At 42.5% G+C, this 19,904-nt stretch overlaps 1 protein-coding gene across 1 annotated transcript; it reads left to right on the forward strand.

Moving 5' to 3' along the window:
• The first annotated feature begins 3,537 nt into the window (after positions 1 to 3,537).
• Positions 3,538 to 8,854, forward strand: ccnb2 (cyclin B2). The gene is made up of 8 exons (XM_053315050.1): positions 3,538 to 3,648; positions 3,840 to 3,956; positions 5,044 to 5,322; positions 5,419 to 5,577; positions 6,556 to 6,792; positions 7,747 to 7,887; positions 8,495 to 8,605; positions 8,693 to 8,854. The coding sequence occupies exons 1-8, from the start codon at positions 3,622 to 3,624 to the stop codon at positions 8,801 to 8,803; spliced, it is 1,182 nt and encodes a 393-aa protein (XP_053171025.1). The 5' UTR covers positions 3,538 to 3,621; the 3' UTR covers positions 8,804 to 8,854.
• The last annotated feature ends 11,050 nt before the right edge of the window (positions 8,855 to 19,904 follow it).

The raw sequence follows: 19,904 nt of genomic DNA on the forward strand, positions 1-19,904 counted from the left end.
CTTTCCTTCCCTTCTTCCTTCCCACTTCCCTCACTCCCTCCCTCCCTCTCTCATTCTTTCCTTTCCTTCCTCCCTCTTTTCCTTCCTCCCTCCTTTCCTTCCTCCCTCCTTTTCTTCCTTCTTTCCTCCCTCCCTCATCCCCTCCCTCCTTCCTCCCTCCCTCCCTCCCTCCTTTCCTTCCTTCCTCCCTCCCTCCTTCCCTCCTTCTTTCCTTCCTTCCTCCCTCCCTCCTCCCTCCTTCCTCCCTCCCTCCTTCTTTCCTTCCCTCCTTCCTCCTTTCCTTTCCTTTCCTTTCCTCCCTCCTTTTCTTCGTCGGACGTCTCCATCTCTACACTGTAAACTGTTCCAGGTGTTACCGTCTGTGTGGTCTTTGTCCAAATAGACAGCTGTCAAGATTTCCAATTGATTCAGAATAAAAAAACAAACAACAACTTTCAAATAAAAAATAAAGAAGAAAAAAAAAAAAAAAAAAAAGAGGAAAAAAAAAGGAGTTAAATAAAAAAAAAAAAAGAGCAAAACAAATGTGAATAGTTTGCGGACATTTTAGCGTGTTTTGCGTGGGTAGTGGGAAACATGTAAAGAGAATTAAAAATGGGCAGTGCATATATTGTCCGATATGTAAATCATGTGAACACATCTTGTACTTATTTAACAGTTTTGAATACTTGAAAACTATATAAAGTTTCTTTGTGACTCTTGTTTCTCTGAGACTGATTTGACGTCAAAGTGGATTTTATATCTTTATATAAATAATTTATAATACGTGCCTTTACATTTGAAGCAGATCTCAGAGTGCCTCAAAGTAAAAGCTTCAAAATAAAAGATTTAAAATATGATAAAAAAATAAGAGAATAAAGGCAGTTAATTAAAAGTCAAAGGTCTCATTTAACCCTCCTGTTGTCCTCAGGAAAGGAGTAAGGAGGGAGGGTGGAAAGGAGGAAGGAAGGAAGGAAAAAGGAAGGGATGAAGGAAAGGAAGGAAAGAAGGGAGGGGGGAAGGAAGGAAGGAAAAGAGGCAGGGATGAAGGAAAGAAGGAGGGAGGGAGGGAGGAAGGAAGGGATGAAGGGAAGGAGGGAGGAAGGAAGGAAAGGTGTAAGGGAGGAAGGAAAGGAGGAAGGAAGGAAGGGAATAAGGCGGGAGGGAGGAAAGGAGGAAGGAAGGAAGGAAATGAGTAAGGAGGGAGGGAGGAAAGGAGGAAGGAAAGGAGTAAGGACGAAAAGAGGAAGGAATTTCGGAGAGAAGGAAGGGTGGAAGGAAAGGAGGGAGCAAGGAAGGAAAGGAGTAAGGACGAAAAGAGGAAGGAATTTAGGAGAGGTGGAAGGAAGGAAGGAAAGGAGTAAGGAGGGAGGGAGGGAGGAAGGAGAGAAGGAAGGAAAGAAGGAATGGAGTAAGGAGTGAGGGAGGAAAGGAGGAAGGAAGGAAGGAAGGAAAGGAGGGAGGGAGGGAGGAAGGAAGGAAGGAATGAAAGAAGGAATGGAGTAAGGAGGGAGGGAGGAAAGGAGGAAGGAAGGAAAGGAGTAAGGACAAAAAGAGGAAGGAATTTAAGAGAGAAGGAAGGGTGGAAGGAAAGGAGGAAGGAAGGAATTGAGGGAGGGAGGAAAGGAGGAAGGGAGGAAAAGAGGAAGGAATTTAGGAGAGGTGGAAGGAAGGAAGGAAGGAAGGAACAGTCAAAAGAGATGGGGTCAATTTGACCCGGGAAGGGTCACGAGGATTAAAAACTCTTCACAAATATGTAGTTTAATCTATTTATTTTTAAAAGCTCAGTAATTTCCTTAAACAGCTGGGCTTTGTAGTTTATAGCAAACAGGAAGTAATAAGTGGATTCATCAGGGACTATTTCCACCGGCGGATGAATCCACTACTGGTAAATCTTTAAAAACAAATCACAAATTCGTAGTTTAATTTTTTAAAATCTATTTATTTTGAAAGTTTCAGTAATTTCCTTCAACAGCTGGAAGAAATAAGTGGATTCATCAGGGACTACTTTCACCGGCGGATGAATCCACTTTAACTTGATGTAGTGAGTTTCACCAAAGTCCTTCTAAGGCAAGTCATCTCACTCGGCGGCAAAATTGGCCACGCCTCCGGGCAGCTATTTGGCCATAGGAAGACCAACCGGCTATCTAAATGAATAGGGAGAGAGCTGTATCTCCATTTTCCGAGGTCTAAGGGACATAAAAAACATATGTTTTGAAATCACGATGAAAATCAAACTATAATCGCTGAAAGGGTTTGATGGTTTGGTATCAAATTAACGTTTTAAAAGCCTTTTTCCTTACAGGTATCTTGGACTGCGCATGCGCAATACTTCACGACAGTCTTCATTTACGGCAGGCACTGACAGCAAGACGTTATCTTACGCTCACAGCAGAGACAGGAGTTTGCTCACAGTCAACTTTCCCAGATCATGCCACAATTTTGGATAAAGCATTACAAAATATATGTACACAAAGTAGTATAAACTGCTGATCATGTGTTTTAAAATGTCGCTGTTGAAAATGACTTCCAAGTGTCGCAAAAACGTGACCGCGTAGGACCAGCAAAATGATTGGAGCAACGGCACCAGAAGAGGCGGGACATGTGCAAACACCGGCCATCTTGGCGTTACGTAGTTTCCCTATGCATTTCAATGGGAGTGATATGTCTCCTCTTATTATAATGTCTCTGGTTTCACACAGCTGTGTTTGATTGAGCCAAATTAAACTATAAGGTGTGTGTTTGTAATAATGAATGAAAGTATCAGAGCAGCAGTGTGAAACCAATGGAGGTCTAAGACACAGAGGAATAAGATATATTATCAGGCTTTAGATATTTAGAAGTTATTTATTTACAATAAGACATTTATGGAATATCATTAAAAGTATCTTCAAAATTCAGTTTGAATTTTTCAGTAAAAAAGGCAGAAAATATATATATAGAGAGAGAAATATATCGTTTTTCAAATAAATACACAGTTTTTTTACTTAGAAATTAAATGGAAATATTTCTAAAAATGTAAATAACAAGAAAAAGATAAAAGAGGGCAATTAATTCTTTTTGAGGGTTTTAAAAAAATAAAAATATATATATTTCTATAATTAAAAAATTAAGAAAAGATATTATGTGGGAGAAATTCAAATGTACACAGCAGTACAGTGGGAGAAAAGTAGCAGCAGAAGAGAGAAAGTGATAAAATAAAATATTATAATGTAGTATTTTATTATACTAGTATATTATAGTATAGTATATTATACAATACAACATTTCTGTTAATATATAAATGTGCAGAAGATCCTGAGATTATAAAAATGTGCAATTAACAATAAAAAAAAGCAATAATAATAAAATAGCAACATATTTGAAAGTGTTCAACTCAATAAAGAAAGAGATAAAAGAGTTTATATTTAAATAAAATAACAATAAAGTGTAAATTATCTGTACTTATGACCTCATTGCCGTCAGCCAATCAGGAGCGTCCTCTGAGCGCCTCGTCCAATCAGAGCGCACGGAGCGGTATTTGAATGATGCCCGAGCTTCCGGTGTTTACCTGCAGGACTAAGCGTGCTCGGATCTGCTCGGTAAAGCTGCTGTTTGCTGTTCAAATAAGTCGGTTTTTTTTAAAAGTCACAGTTTGTCCTTAACATGTCTTCTGTTGAAGCTCGTGCTGTGGTGAGTAAATGTTTTTATTTATTAGTTTTTATGTTTTATTTCTGAAGTTTTGCACCGTCTGTCCTCTGCGTTAGCTCGGAGCTAGCTTTGGTCTTTGTGTGTTTTTGTGCAGCTTTTAAACGCAGCTGTGTGTCAGACGGCTTTTCTTTTTATCTTAACTTATTTAATTGAATATTTTTTTGTGTTTCCAGCGGCTCCCAGTCGGAAACAACCCGGCTAAGATGGGTAAAACCACGGCTGCAGGTCCGAGGAGAGCTGCTCTTGGAGAGATTACCAACTTTCCTGGAGCAGCAGTCAACATTACAAAGGTGACATTAAGGGGAACAAACTACTTAAATCACTAATAAGCCAATGCACCAATTAAACAATGTATAAATACTCCAAAGTGAGTTCAATGCATAGCTTAAAACAACAGTCAGGAGCCCAAAATGAACATTAAACTGTTTTTTTCTTGTTGTAATGATTCCTCCTGTTCATACTGACCATTAGAAGATCCTTCATAATAAACTAATAATGTAAAGTAATGGAGGACTAAATCCACAGTCCTCCTCCTGTGCTAAAATTTTATTTAAAAGTTAATATGAAGCTTCAGCGTCCAAATGAGTCTTCATCTTCATCTTCTATGTTTCAGCGTTACAGTGTTTTTAGTAGCAAAGTCTTTTTGTTACTATACTTCCACCACAGCTCAACAGGAAACACTAAGAGGGAATCTGATGCTATAAAGACTGTAAATGTGTCAGATATCACTTGATATGACTAACTCACACTGTTACCATAGTAACTATAATAACTATAGTAACTCACACTGTTACCATAGTAACTATAGTAACTCACACTGCTGAAGCTCAATAGAAGCTGATCAGACACTTAACCTTTGTGTTGTCCTCCTGGGTCAAATTGACCCTGTCTGTTTTGGCTATCCCTTCTGTCTGTCCTTCCTCCCTTCCTTCTATCCTCTGTCCTTCCTCCCTACCACCTTCTTTTGTCCCTTCCTTTTTTCCTTTTCATTTCTCTCTTCCTTCATCCATCCTTTTCTTTCTTCCTTCCCCTCCTTTCTTTTCTTTCTTCCTTCCCCTCGAGGACAACAGGAGGGTTAAATGACTGTGTGGATTTAGTCCTCCATCACTTTACATTGAAAGCACATTTGAAGGAGATCTTTTAATAGTCACTATGAACAGGAGGAATGATTACAGAGAGGAGAACCTCTTTCACTGCTCATATGGAAACCTGACTGCTGGTTTAAGACACTTGATTTAAAAAAGGAGTTTCCGTCAGGTAGCTTCTAGTCAACTTTTAATTCTGACTTACAAGCTACTGATATACAACAGTCATCTGGTGCGACTCTTGAGTTTTGAATGCTGACTTCACAATCTCATAACTTCATCTCTCCTCCAGAGGAAAGGACCAACCAAAGAATCAGCCAAACCATCTGCCGGCCTCAAAGTGAAGCCGACCCAGCCGCTGCCTCCCGCGGCTCGGGTCGAAGCCCCCGCAGACCCCGTCCCTGCGGTTCCAGAGGAGCCGGCCGACGTGTCGATGCAGCAGGACGAACTGTGCCAGGCGTTCTCCGAGGCGCTGCTCACCGTGGAGGACGTGGACGAGGACGACGGAGACATGCCGCAGCTCTGCTCGCAATACGTCAAAGACATCTACAAATATCTCCACCAGCTGGAGGTAAGTCATCATCCTCCGCTCCGAGCCCAACTCTCCTCCGCACTAACCGCTCTGTCTGGTAGTCGTGGTAACAGCCTCGTCTCTCCTTCTCTGCAGGTGGAGCAGGCCATACGAGCCAACTACATGCAGGGCTATGAGATCAACGGGCGCATGCGGGCTCTCCTGATCGACTGGATGGTCCAGGTTCACTCCAGGTTCCAGCTGCTGCAGGAGACTCTGTACCTCACTGTTGCCATCCTGGATCGTTTCCTCCAGGTAAAAAATACACACACCTCACTTGTAGTGCTGGCTGGGCGGTATGAACAAAAATATCACTTTTCAATATAAAAGCAGGTTCACGGTAGGCATGGGATGATAACCGTGTTCAAGGTATACCGCGATAAGAAGTCACGATAACCGAAACTGCCAAATTGTTATACCGTTCCTAAGGTATGAGCTGTTTCCTGTCTGGTCAGAGACAGGAAATGCAGGTCAGAAATCCCTCAGGTGGTGCAGCTGCAGCGTAGAGTATCACGACCCCTCACACCGTCATTACAGATTCAGGTTAAATGAACATGTCTGTCTTTATTCTTTTTAGGAACATTTTAGAGCTGTAATCACAATACCTCCATACCGTGAAACTGATATTTTCTGATTATCATACCGGCCCATGCCTAGTTCACGGTATATGACAGTATTTTTTTTTTCATGCATAATCAGCTGTTCACAACATCTACTGGTTGAGAGGGGAACTATTACTCTACTGCAGTAGATTGACTTAGGATGGACTATTGTCATGATGAGTGAATATTCGTAATATCAGAGCTGACAACATTCCCGTTTTTCCCGTATTTTAGACTCATCTCCTGTTTTTGTCTTTAATTTACAGCCCCAACTTTTTTAATAAGAGCACAATAACAAAGGTTTTATTTTGAAAAGCTTAGACAGGAAGCCACCGCAGCTCCATTAGTTTAACAGAAGCTGAAACACACGGTGAAATGTTTTAACTGTAAATAAAAGTGCAGAGTTTCCAGCCTGCGTCAGACGATGCTGAGTTTACTGACTGATTATTAAAAACCAGGAAGTGATGTGTGAACTATCGTCATGGTAACCAGCTCGGCAGGCAAACATCTTCTGTTTGTTGAGCGACAGGAAGTGCAACACTGAAAAGGGTCCCGCCTGAAACGGTGTCGCAGTATTCTCCTGTCTTTCCTGAGCTGTGTTAAATTAAACCCTTCCCGTCGTGCTCTGCAGGTCCAGCCGGTCTCTCGCAGGAAGCTGCAGCTCGTGGGCGTGACCTCCATGCTGGTGGCCTGCAAGTACGAGGAGATGTACGCGCCGGAGGTGGGAGACTTCGCCTACATCACCGACAACGCCTTCACCAAGCCTCAGATCCTGGAGATGGAGCAGCTGATCCTGAGGAGCCTCAAGTTCGAGCTGGGGCGCCCCCTGCCGCTGCACTTCCTCAGGAGGGCCTCCAAGGTTGCCACGGTGAGTGTCTGCATGGAGGATGATGATGATGATGATGATGGCTTCCTGTCCCGTCCTCCCAACCTGTCAATCAAGCTTTATTTGTATAGCGCCAAATCACAACAAGGTTATCTGAAGGCTCTTTACACATAGAGCAGCTTCTAAACTGAACTCCTTCAGCTTTTATTTTGAAAGGGCCCCAACATTCCCACATGAGCAGCAGTGTTTAATGAGCCACAATCTGCATGAAAGTGACGATAGATCCCGTAGATTGTTTTATTCTTTTTATTATAAGAATAAAATGGGTTGTAGAACACTTATCATTGCATCTGAAGGCTGTTAAACATTTCTGCTGAGGTACTTGAACGAGCCACAAATAGTCAAATATATCAGACGGCATCCACGCTATTGGATCAAAGAGAAGGGAAGACTTGACTTGAATGACGAGCACCATCACAGCCACAGTAACACAGTAACAATGTGAACTATATATAGTTTTAGTTGTAAGCCCAAACTGCTATCAGCATTTATCACTTTTTATTTTATCTGAATGGTTAACTAGTGATTTCCCCTTTTTAGTAATAGTTAAACTGAGCTGCCAACACAATGCACTAAAATCTTCATAATTACACTTTTTTTTTTTAAATGGAGTTTACACAAGACTCATTTTACCACATACAATGCTCCTAGTAAATCTTTATCTTAACAGTCGGGTCTGCAGTCCACATCTGTCAGATATGCACTTTGTCTAACAGCAGTTGAGCTTGTAAGATGTTTTTAAAGCTGCAAGTTGTAGATAAAGTTTTACAGTTGAGGGTTTTTATCCCATATTATACTTGCAGAAATTGTATCTGACTTTCTTTTTACTGCACATGACTCATTACTGCTATATCAGACATGTTGTTTAATGCTTTGAATGAAATCCTTTAAAGTGTCACAGGAGTCCTCAGTGTGTGTTTCTGTTCTGTGTCTCAGTCCGACGTAGAGAGACACACGCTGGCCAAGTACCTGATGGAGTTGACGCTCATCGACTACGACATGGTTCACTACCGTCCCTCGGAGGTCGCCGCCGCTTCCTTCTGCCTCTCTCAGCTCCTGCTGGAAGGGCTGCCGTGGGTGAGTTAGGACTTGAATCCATCGGGGTTTTTTAATATCTGAAGTAGAGCTGGGCAGTTTACCGGTTCACATTGAATAGTGTATATTTAATGTGCCGTCATACCGGTGTATTTCATCATGTTAGGAACACTGCGCCACACCACACTGTTTCAGGCAGGACCCTTTTCAGTGTTGTGCTTCCTGCCGAGCAAGTTACCATGACGATAGTTCACACATCACATCCTGGTTTTTAATAATTAGTCAGTAAACTTGGCATCGTCTGACGCAGGCTGGAAACTCTGCACTTTTATTTACAGTTAAAACATTTCACCGTGTGTTTCAGCTTCTGTTAAACTAACAGAGCTGCAGCAACTTCCTGTCTGAGCTTTCAAAATAAAATTATTAACAAAGGTTTATCTAAGTCAGTCTACTGCAGTAGAGTAGTAGTTCCTCTCTCAACCAGTAGATGTTGTGAACAGCTGATTATGCAAGAAAAGTACAGTCATATACCATTAAAGTGCTTTTATTTTGAAAAATACCATGATATACATTTTTGTTCATACCACCCAGCACTAATCTGAAGCTTCCCTTTTCTTTAACTATCCTCTCCTCCCTCCTTTCTCATCAGTCTCCTACCCAGCAGCACTACTCGACCTACGACGAGGCTCACCTGAAGCCCATCATGCAGCACATCGCCAAAAACGTCGTGACGGTGAACGACGGGAAGACGAAGTTCCAGGTGAGACTTCAGAATAAAAGCCCAAATATATAACTTAAAAAAACATGAGGCATGTTTTTAATGATTTTTTTTTTTTTCTCTCTGCAGGCCATCAAGAACAAATACTCGAGCAGCAAGTTGTTGAAGATCAGTCTGGTCCCTCAGCTGAAGTCTGAGCTCATCCAGAAGCTGGCGGCTCCGCTACTCAACAATCACTGAGAGACCTGAACATCTCATTATTCTTCTCTTTCCATCAGTGGACATTTTTCAAAACCCTTGCACTTTATTTTTTTAGATTCATGACCTGTGGAGAAACTTCACTAGTTGTATTTTAAATAAATGTTTAGTTTTTTTTTATATATAATGTTTGATTCAAGCTTGATTTTGTTCATACAATTTTTGGGGGCACTACTTTATTTTTTGCTTTTAAATGATGGTGACTCGCTTTAGCCAAAAATTGTGGTACGCGTCATTTTATTGGACTGCACCTTTTTTATTTTGTGATTGTTTTGCAGCCTTTCAATCAGGTTATAGATGCATTATGAGAATTTACAGTTTTAAAATCAAGTGGCTTCCAGCAGCAGCTTTAGCCAGACTTCAGACTTTAATGATTTTATGGCTTTAACCTGCTGGATGTAAAGTCTGTTTAAAGTCTTTCTACCTCAGTCGACAGTCGGTGCCTTAATTTGGGATATTTTGCTTTTTTTCTAATATGCATCTATGATTACATGAGCATACACACTTAAACACAGCTGTAGTCATGTGATAGATGTAGGTAGGTAGATAGATAAGGCTGCATCTTGTACTTTTCTGATGTTTGGAAGTATTGTGCAGGATACATGTGGTTGTTTTTCACTGTTAATTAATTTAAAAGCTAAATAAATCACTTTTAGCTTGGTTTGTAAACTTTGATGGTTCTTGTGGATGAGTGGTTTCTTTTACTCTGAATCCTGACTGAACGTATTTAATAAAACGATCTCTTTAAGTACTAAAAGATTCCTACATTTACTTACCGGTCTGCACCCCAGGGTTATTATAGTCAACTAAAACTAGTCAATTCCTTCAAAATAAAGCTCAAGTAAACTTAGTGGATTCCTTCAAAATAAAGCTAAAGTAAACCTAGTGGATTCCTTCAAACTAAAGCTCAAGTAAACCGAGTGGATTCCTTCAAACTAAAGCTCAAGTAAACCTAGTGGATTCCTTCAAACTAAAGCTCAAGTAAACCTAGTGGATTCCTTCAAACTAAAGCTCAAGTAAACCTAGTGGATTCCTTCAAACTAAAGCTCAAGTAAACCTAGTGGATTCCTTCAAACTAAAGCTCAAGTAAACCTAGTGGATTCCTTCAAACTAAAGCTCAAGTAAACCTAGTGGATTCCTTCAAACTAAAGCTCAAGTAAACCTAGTGGATTCCTTCAAACTAAAGCTCAAGTAAACCTAGTGGATTCCTTCAAACTAAAGCTCAAGTAAACCTAGTGGATTCCTTCAAACTAAAGCTCAAGTAAACCTAGTGGATTCCTTCAAACTAAAGCTCAAGTAAACCTAGTGGATTCCTTCAAACTAAAGCTCAAGTAAACCTAGTGGATTCCTTCAAACTAAAGCTCAAGTAAACCTAGTGGATTCCTTCAAACTAAAGCTCAAGTAAACCTAGTGGATTCCTTCAAACTAAAGCTCAAGTAAACCTAGTGGATTCCTTCAAACTAAAGCTCAAGTAAAACTAGTGGATTCCTTCAAACTAAAGCTCAAGTAAAACTAGTGGATTCCTTCAAACTAAAGCTCAAGTAAAACTAGTGGATTCCATCAAACTAAAGCTCAAGTAAAACTAGTGGATTCCATCAAACTAAAGCTCAAGTAAAACTAGTGGATTCCTTCAAACTAAAGCTCAAGTAAAACTAGTGGATTCCTTCAAACTAAAGCTCAAGTAAAACTAGTGGATTCCTTCCAACTAAAGCTCAAGTAAAACTAGTGGATTCCTTCAAACTAAAGCTCAAGTAAACCTAGTGGATTCCTTCAAACTAAAGCTCAAGTAAACCTAGTGGATTCCTTCAAACTAAAGCTCAAGTAAACCTAGTGGATTCCTTCAAACTAAAGCTCAAGTAAACCTAGTGGATTCCTTCAAACTAAAGCTCAAGTAAACCTAGTGGATTCCTTCAAACTAAAGCTCAAGTAAACCTAGTGGATTCCTTCAAACTAAAGCTCAAGTAAACCTAGTGGATTCCTTCAAACTAAAGCTCAAGTAAACCTAGTGGATTCCTTCAAACTAAAGCTCAAGTAAACCTAGTGGATTCCTTCAAACTAAAGCTCAAGTAAACCTAGTGGATTCCTTCAAACTAAAGCTCAAGTAAACCTAGTGGATTCCTTCAAACTAAAGCTCAAGTAAACCTAGTGGATTCCTTCAAACTAAAGCTCAAGTAAAACTAGTGGATTCCTTCAAACTAAAGCTCAAGTAAAACTAGTGGATTCCTTCAAACTAAAGCTCAAGTAAACCTAGTGGATTCCTTCAAACTAAAGCTCAAGTAAAACGAGTGGATTCCTTCAAACTAAAGCTCAAGTAAAACTAGTGGATTCCTTCAAACTAAAGCTCAAGTAAAACTAGTGGATTCCTTCAAACTAAAGCTCAAGTAAAACTAGTGGATTCCATCAAACTAAAGCTCAAGTAAAACTAGTGGATTCCATCAAACTAAAGCTCAAGTAAAACTAGTGGATTCCTTCAAACTAAAGCTCAAGTAAAACTAGTGGATTCCTTCAAACTAAAGCTCAAGTAAAACTAGTGGATTCCTTCCAACTAAAGCTCAAGTAAAACTAGTGGATTCCTTCAAACTAAAGCTCAAGTAAAACTAGTGGATTCCTTCAAACTAAAGCTCAAGTAAAACTAGTGGATTCCTTCCAACTAAAGCTCAAGTAAAACTAGTGGATTCCTTCAAACTAAAGCTCAAGTAAAACTAGTGGATTCCTTCAAACTAAAGCTCAAGTAAAACTAGTGGATTCCTTCCAACTAAAGCTCAAGTAAAACTAGTGGATTCCTTCAAACTAAAGCTCAAGTAAAACTAGTGGATTCCTTCCAACTAAAGCTCAAGTAAAACTAGTGGATTCCTTCAAACTAAAGCTCAAGTAAAACTAGTGGATTCCTTCAAACTAAAGCTCAAGTAAAACTAGTGGATTCCTTCAAACTAAAGCTCAAGTAAAACTAGTGGATTCCTTCAAACTAAAGCTCAAGTAAAACTAGTGGATTCCTTCAAACTAAAGCTCAAGTAAAACTAGTGGATTCCTTCAAACTAAAGCTCAAGTAAAACTAGTGGATTCCTTCAAACTAAAGCTCAAGTAAAACTAGTGGATTCCTTCAAAATAAAGCTAGAAATGAAATATTAAAACAAAACTACAATGTAAAAATAAACTGAATATACTTGGAGTACGAGCTACTGACAGATGAGAGTAAATGTACAGTGATGGGAATATTTGTGGGATAAAACTAAAAGGGGGGGGGAAATCCCACAAATTTGAAAGTTCATCTTTGTGGTTAAAGAATGAAATTGAAATTTTCTTTCTTTCTTCTCCTTTTTCTGTCTTTATCTTGCTTTTTCTTTTCTTTCTTTCTTCTTTCTCCTCCCTTCTTTATTTCCTTTCTTTCCTTAACTTAACTTCTTTCTTCTTTCTTCTTCCTCCTCTTTCTTTCTTCATCTTCCTCCTTTCTTTCTTCCTTCATCTTTCCTTTTTTCTTTCTTTTTCTGTCTTTATCTTCCTGCTTTTTCTTCTTTCTTTCTCCTCTTTCCTTCTGTCTCTTTCCTTCTCTGTCTTTATTTCCTTCATTCTTTAACTTTCTTTCATCTTTCTTCTCTTTCTTTCTCTTCTCTCTTTCTTTCCTTCTTTCTTTCTTTTTCTTCTTTCTCCTCCTTTTTCTTTTTCTTTCCTTCTTTCTGTCTTTCTTTCTTTATTTCCTTCATTCTTTCCTTCTTAACTTTTCTTTTTCTTTCATCTTTCTTCTCCTTTTTCTTTCTTTCTTTCCTTCTTTCTTTTTCTTTCTTCATCTTCCTCCTTTTTCTTTCTTTCCTCCTTCTTCCTTTTTTCTTTCCTCCTTCCTCCTTCTTTCTTTCTTTCTTCCTGTCATCTGAAGCTTCATATTAGCTTCAGATCAACTTTTAAATACATTTTTTTAAATTTAGTCCTCCATCACTTCCATTATAAGTTTATTATGAAGGATCTTCTAATGGTCAGTATGAACAGGAGGAATCATTACAGCAAGAAAAACATGCTTTAATATTCATTTGTGCTCCTTTAAAAACTGTGAACTCCTCCTTTAAACATCACATTATAGAAATCTGAAGCCAAAACTTGCCTTTAACCCTCCTGTCGTCCTCCCGGGTCAAATTGACCCCATCTCTTTTTTGACTGTTCCTTCCTTCCTTCCTTCTTCCCTCTTTCTTAAATTTTCCCTTCCTTCTTCCCCTCCTCTCTCTTTCTTTGCTCCTTCCTTCCTTCCTTCCTTCCTTCCTTCTTACTCCTTTATTTCCTTCCTTCCTTCCAGCTTTCCTTCCCTCCTCCTTTCTTCCTCCCTTCCCTCCTTCATTCCTCCCTTCCTTCCTTCCAGCTTTCCTTCCCTCCTCCTTTCTTCCTCCCTTCCCTCCTTCTTCCTCCCTTCCTTCCTTCCAGCTTTCCTTCCCTCCTCCTTTCTTCCTCCCTTCCCTCCTTCATTCCTCCTTTCCTCCTTTCTTCCTCCTTTCCTCCTTTCTTCCTCCTTTCCTTACTTCCTTCCTTCCTTCCTTCCAGCTTTCCTTCCCTCCTCCTTTCTTCCTTCCTTCCTTCCATCCATCCTTTCTTCCTCCCTTCCATCCTTCTTTCCTCCCTTCCATCCTTCCTTTCTTCCTTCCTTCCTTCCTCTGTCCTTCTTTCCTTCCTACTTTCCTCTGTCCTTCCTTCCTTTCCACCCTCCCTTCCTTCCTCCTCTCCTTCATTCCTTCCTTCCTCTGTCCTTCTTTCCTTCCTACTTTCCTCTGTCCTTCCTTCCTTTCCACCCTCCCTTCCATCCTTCTTTCCTCCCTTCCATCCTTCCTTCCTTCATTCCTTCCTTCCTCTGTCCTTCTTTCCTTCCTACTTTCCTCTGTCCTTCCTTCCTTTCCACCCTCCCTTCCTTCCTTCTCTCCTTCATTCCTTCTTTCTTCCTCCTTCCTTCCTTCCTTCCTTCCTTCCTTCCTTCCTTCCTTCCTTCCTCTGTCCTTCTTTCCTTCCTACTTTCCCTTCATGAATTCTCTTCTTTTTTCGTCCTTAAATACATTTTTTTAGCACAGAAGGAGGACTGTGGATTTAGTCCTCCATCACTTCCATTATAAGTTTATTATGAAGGATCTTCTAATGGTCAGTATGAACAGGAGGAATCATTACAGCAAGAAAAAACACCTTTAATGTTCATTTACGCTCCTTTAAAAACTGTGAACTCCTCCTTTAAACATCACATTATAGAAATCTGAAGCCAAAACTTGCCTTTAACCCTCCTGTCGTCCTCCCGGGTCAAATTGACCCCATCTCTTTTTTGACTGTTCCTTCCTTCCTTCCTTCTTCCCTCTTTCTTAAATTTTCCCTTCCTTCTTCCCCTCCTCTCTCTTTCTTTGCTCCTTCCTTCCTTCCTTCCTTCTTACTCCTTTATTTCCTTCCTTCCTTCCAGCTTTCCTTCCCTCCTCCTTTCTTCCTCCCTTCCCTCCTTCTTCCTCCCTTCCTTCCTTCCTTCCTTCCTTCCTTCCTTTCCACCCTCCCTTCCTTCCTTCTCTCCTTCATTCCTTCTTTCTTCCTCCTTCCTTCCTTCCTTCCTTCCTTCCTTCTTTCCTTCCAGCTTTCCTTCCCTCCTCCTTTCTTCCTCCCTTCCCTCCTTCATTCCTCCTTTCCTCCTTTCTTCCTCCCTTCCTCCTTTCCTCCTTTCTTCCTCCTTTCCTTACTTCCTTCCTTCATTCCTTCCTTCCAGCTTTCCTTCCCTCCTCCTTTCTTCCTCCCTTCCATCCTTCTCTCCTCCCTTCCATCCTTCCTTCCTTCCTTCCTTCCTTCCTCTGTCCTTCTTTCCTTCCTACTTTCCTCTGTCCTTCCTTCCTTTCCACCCTCCCTTTCCTCCCTTCCATCCTTCATTCCTTCTTTCTTCCTCCTTCCTTCCTTCCTTCCTTCCTTCCTTCCTTCCTTCCTTCCTCTGTCCTTCTTTCCTTCCTACTTTCCTCTGTCCTTCCTTCCTTTCCACCCTCCCTTTCCTCCCTTCCATCCTTCCTTCCTTCCTTCCTTCCTTCCTTCCTCTGTCCTTCTTTCCTTCCTACTTTCCTCTGTCCTTCCTTCCTTTCCACCCTCCCTTCCTTCCTTCGCTCCTTCATTCCTTCTTTCTTCCTCCTTCCTTCCTTCCTTCCTTCCTTCCTTCCTTCCTCTGTCCTTCTTTCCTTCCTACTTTCCCTTCATGAATTCTCTTCTTTTTTCGTCCTTAAAGCTTTAATATTCATTTACGACACTTTAAACTTTATTTCATTGTCGCTTTTTTTCTCCTAAATAAAGAATCTGAACTTCATCGTAACCCTGACGACAGATACCAACCAGTGGTGACGTTGCTCTTTGTTGGTTTGGAGAAGCGGAATCAGGCCATCGGGACATACGACGTAACCCCTCCTTTATTTCCTACCTTCCTTCCAGCTTTCCTTCCCTCCTCCTTTCTTCCTCCCTTCCCTCCTTCTTCCTCCCTTCCTTCCTTCCTTCCTTCCAGCTTTCCTTCCCTCCTCCTTTCTTCCTCCCTTCCCTCCTTCTTCCTCCCTTCCTTCCTTCCTTCCTTTCAGCTTTCCTTCCCTCCTCCTTTCTTCCTCCCTTCCCTCCTTCTTCCTCCCTTCCTTCCTTCCTTCCTTCCAGCTTTCCTTCCCTCCTCCTTTCTTCCTCCCTTCCCTCCTTCATTCCTCCTTTCCTCCTTTCTTCCTCCCTTCCTCCTTTCCTTACTTCCTTCCTTCCTTCCTTCCAGCTTTCCTTCCCTCCTCCTTTCTTCCTCCCTTCCATCCTTCTTTCCTCCCTTCCATCCTTCCTTCCTTCCAGCTTTCCTTCCCTCCTCCTTTCTTCCTCCCTTCCCTCCTTCATTCCTCCTTTCCTCCTTTCTTCCTCCCTTCCTCCTTTTGTCCTTTCTTCCTCCTTTTCTTCCTTCCTTCCTTCCAGCTTTCCTTCCCTCCTCCTTTCTTCCTCCCTTCCTTCCTTCCTTCCTTCCAGCTTTCCTTCCCTCCTCCTTTCTTCCTCCCTTCCCTCCTTCATTCCTCCTTTCCTCCTTTCTTCCTCCCTTCCTCCTTTTCTTCCTCCCTTCCCTCCTTCATTCCTCCTTTCCTCCTTTCTTCCTCCCTTCCTCCTTTCCTTCCTTCCTTCCTTCCTTCCTTCCTTCCAGCTTTCCTTCCCTCCTCCTTTCTTCCTCCCTTCCCTCCTTCATTCCTCCTTTCCTCCTTTCTTCCTCCCTTCCTCCTTTCCTTACTTCCTTCCTTCCTTCCTTCCAGCTTTCCTTCCCTCCTCCTTTCTTCCTCCCTTCCATCCTTCTTTCCTCCCTTCCATCCTTCCTTCCTTCCTTCCTTCCTTCCTTCCTTCCTTCCTCTGTCCTTCTTTCCTTCCTACTTTCCTCTGTCCTTCCTTCCTTTCCACCCTCCCTTTCCTCCCTTCCATCCTTCCTTCCTTCCTTCCTTCCTTCCTTCCTCTGTCCTTCTTTCCTTCCTACTTTCCTCTGTCCTTCCTTCCTTTCCACCCTCCCTTCCTTCCTTCGCTCCTTCATTCCTTCTTTCTTCCTCCTTCCTTCCTTCCTTCCTTCCTTCCTTCCTTCCTTCCTTCCAGCTTTCCTTCCCTCCTCCTTTCTTCCTCCCTTCCCTCCTTCATTCCTCCCTTCCATCCTTCCTTCCTTCCTTCCTTCCTTCCTCTGTCCTTCTTTCCTTCCTACTTTCCTCTGTCCTTCCTTCCTTTCCACCCTCCCTTCCTTCCTTCTCTCCTTCATTCCTTCTTTCTTCCTCCTTCCTTCCTTCCTTCCTTCCTTCCTTCCTTCCTCTGTCCTTCTTTCCTTCCTACTTTCCCTTCATGAATTCTCTTCTTTTTTCGTCCTTAAAGCTTTAATATTCATTTACGACACTTTAAACTTTATTTCATTGTTGCTTTTTTCTCCTAAATAAAGAATCTGAACATCATCGTAACCCTGACGACAGATACCAACCAGTGGTGACGTTGCTCTTTGTTGGTTTGGAGAAGCAGAATCAGGCCACCGGGACATACGACGTAACCCCTCCTTTATTTCCTACCTTCCTTCCAGCTTTCCTTCCCTCCTCCTTTCTTCCTCCCTTCCCTCCTTCTTCCTCCCTTCCTTCCTTCCTTCCTTCCAGCTTTCCTTCCCTCCTCCTTTCTTCCTCCCTTCCCTCCTTCATTCCTCCTTTCCTCCTTTCTTCCTCCCTTCCTCCTTTCCTTCCTTCCTTCCTTCCTTCCTTCCAGCTTTCCTTCCCTCCTCCTTTCTTCCTCCCTTCCATCCTTCTTTCCTCCCTTCCATCCTTCCTTCCTTCCTTCCTTCCTTCCTTCCTCTGTCCTTCTTTCCTTCCTACTTTCCTCTGTCCTTCCTTCCTTTCCACCCTCCCTTCCTTCCTTCTCTCCTTCATTCCTTCTTTCTTCCTCCTTCCTTCCTTCCTTCCTTCCTTCCTTCCTTCCTTCCTTCCTTCCTTCCTTCCTTCCTTCCTTCCTTCCTTCCTCCCTTCCATCCTTCCTTCCTTCCTTCCTTCCTCTGTCCTTCTTTCCTTCCTACTTTCCTCTGTCCTTCCTTCCTTTCCACCCTCCCTTTCCTCCCTTCCATCCTTCCTTCCTTCCTTCCTTCCTTCCTTCCTTCCTTCTTTCCTTCCTACTTTCCTCTGTCCTTCCTTCCTTTCCACCCTCCCTTCCTTCCTTCTCTCCTTCATTCCTTCTTTCTTCCTCCTTCCTTCCTTCCTTCCTTCCTTCCTCTGTCCTTCTTTCCTTCCTACTTTCCTCTGTCCTTCCTTCCTTTCCACCCTCCCTTTCCTCCCTTCCATCCTTCCTTCCTTCCTTCCTTCCTCTGTCCTTCTTTCCTTCCTACTTTCCTCTGTCCTTCCTTCCTTTCCACCCTCCCTTCCTTCCTTCTCTCCTTCATTCCTTCTTTCTTCCTCCTTCCTTCCTTCCTTCCTTCCTTCCTTCCTTCCTTCCTTCCTCTGTCCTTCTTTCCTTCCTACTTTCCCTTCATGAATTCTCTTCTTTTTTCGTCCTTAAAGCTTTAATATTCATTTACGACACTTTAAACTTTATTTCATTGTCGCTTTTTTCTCCTAAATAAAGAATCTGAACATCATCGTAACCCTGACGACAGATACCAACCAGTGGTGACGTTGCTCTTTGTTGGTTTGGAGAAGCAGAATCAGGCCACCGGGACATACGACGTAACCCCTCCTTTATTTCCTACCTTCCTTCCAGCTTTCCTTCCCTCCTCCTTTCTTCCTCCCTTCCCTCCTTCTTCCTCCCTTCCTTCCTTCCTTCCTTCCAGCTTTCCTTCCCTCCTCCTTTCTTCCTCCCTTCCCTCCTTCATTCCTCCTTTCCTCCTTTCCTTACTTCCTTCCTTCCTTCCTTCCAGCTTTCCTTCCCTCCTCCTTTCTTCCTCCCTTCCCTCCTTCTTCCTCCCTTCCTTCCTTCCTTCCTTCCAGCTTTCCTTCCCTCCTCCTTTCTTCCTCCCTTCCCTCCTTCTTCCTCCCTTCCTTCCTTCCTTCCTTCCAGCTTTCCTTCCCTCCTCCTTTCTTCCTCCCTTCCCTCCTTCATTCCTCCTTTCTTCCTCCCTTCCTCCCTTCCTCCTTTCCTCCTTTCTTCCTCCTTTCCTTACTTCCTTCCTTCCAGCTTTCCTTCCCTCCTCCTTTCTTCCTCCCTTCCCTCCTTCATTCCTCCTTTCCTCCTTTCTTCCTTCCTTCCTTCCTTCCTTCCAGCTTTCCTTCCCTCCTCCTTTCTTCCTCCCTTCCCTCCTTCATTCCTCCTTTCCTCCTTTCTTCCTCCCTTCCTCCTTTCCTCCTTTCTTCCTCCTTTCCTTCCTTCCTTCCTTCCAGCTTTCCTTCCCTCCTCCTTTCTTCCTCCCTTCCATCCTTCTTTCCTCCCTTCCATCCTTCCTTCCTTCCTCTGTCCTTCTTTCCTTCCTACTTTCCTCTGTCCTTCCTTCCTTTCCACCCTCCCTTCCTTCCTTCTCTCCTTCATTCCTTCTTTCTTCCTCCTTCCTTCCTTCCTTCCTTCCTTCCTTCCTTCCTTTCTTCCTCCCTTCCATCCTTCTTTCCTCCCTTCCATCCATCCTTCCTTCCTTCCTTCCTTCCTCTGTCCTTCTTTCCTTCCTACTTTCCTCTGTCCTTCCTTCCTTCTCTCCTTCATTCCTTCTTTCTTCCTCCTTCCTTCCTTCCTTCCTTCCTTCCTTCCTTCCTCTGTCCTTCTTTCCTTCCTACTTTCCCTTCATGAATTCTCTTCTTTTCTTCCATTATAAGTTTATTATGAAGGATCTTCTTCTAATGGTCAGTATGAACAGGAGGAATCATTACAGCAAGAAAAACACCTTTAATATTCATTTACGACACTTTAAACTTTATTTCATTGTTGCTTTTTTCTCCTAAATAAAGAATCTGAACATCATCTTAACCCTGACGACAGATACCAACCAGTGGTGACGTTGCTCTTTGTTGGTTTGGAGAAGCAGAATCAGGCCACCGGGACATACGACGTAACCCTTCCTTTATTTCCTACCTTCCTTCCTCCTTTCCTTCCCTCCTCCTTTCTTCCTCCCTTCCCTCCTTCTTCCTCCCTTCCTTCCTTCCTTCCTTCCTTCCTTCCTTCCTTCCTTCCTTCCAGCTTTCCTTCCCTCCTCCTTTCTTCCTCCCTTCCATCCTTCTTTCCTCCCTTCCATCCTTCCTTCCTTCCTTCCTTCCCTCCTTCCTCTGTCCTTCTTTCCTTCCTTCCTTCCTTCCTTCCTCCCTTCCATCCTTCTTTCCTCCCTTCCATCCTTCCTTCCTTCCTTCCTTCCTTCCTCTGTCCTTCTTTCCTTCCTACTTTCCTCTGTCCTTCCTTCCTTTCCACCCTCCTTTCCTCCTTTCTTCCTCCCTTCCTCCTTTCCTTCCTTCCTTCCTTCCTTCCTTCCAGCTTTCCTTCCCTCCTCCTTTCTTCCTCCCTTCCATCCTTCTTTCCTCCCTTCCATCCTTCCTTCCTTCCTTCCTTCCTTCCTTCCTTCCTCTGTCCTTCTTTCCTTCCTACTTTCCTCTGTCCTTCCTTCCTTTCCACCCTCCCTTTCCTCCCTTCCATCCTTCCTTCCTTCCTTCCTTCCTCTGTCCTTCTTTCCTTCCTA

The sequence above is a fragment of the Scomber japonicus genome, chromosome 1 (assembly GCF_027409825.1).
Source record: "Scomber japonicus isolate fScoJap1 chromosome 1, fScoJap1.pri, whole genome shotgun sequence".
NCBI lineage: Eukaryota > Metazoa > Chordata > Actinopteri > Scombriformes > Scombridae > Scomber > Scomber japonicus.

What these genes read in the sequence shown, in the direction of transcription:
- ccnb2 (XM_053315050.1), top strand. Translation starts at nt 3,622, where the DNA reads ATGTCTTCTGTTGAAGCTCGTGCTGTG. An exon ending in AATATCTCCACCAGCTGGAG is followed by an intron (nt 5,323 to 5,418) that starts GTAAGTCATCAT and finishes CCTTCTCTGCAG; the next exon opens with GTGGAGCAGGCCATACGAGC. An exon ending in GGGCCTCCAAGGTTGCCACG is followed by an intron (nt 6,793 to 7,746) that starts GTGAGTGTCTGC and finishes TCTGTGTCTCAG; the next exon opens with TCCGACGTAGAGAGACACAC.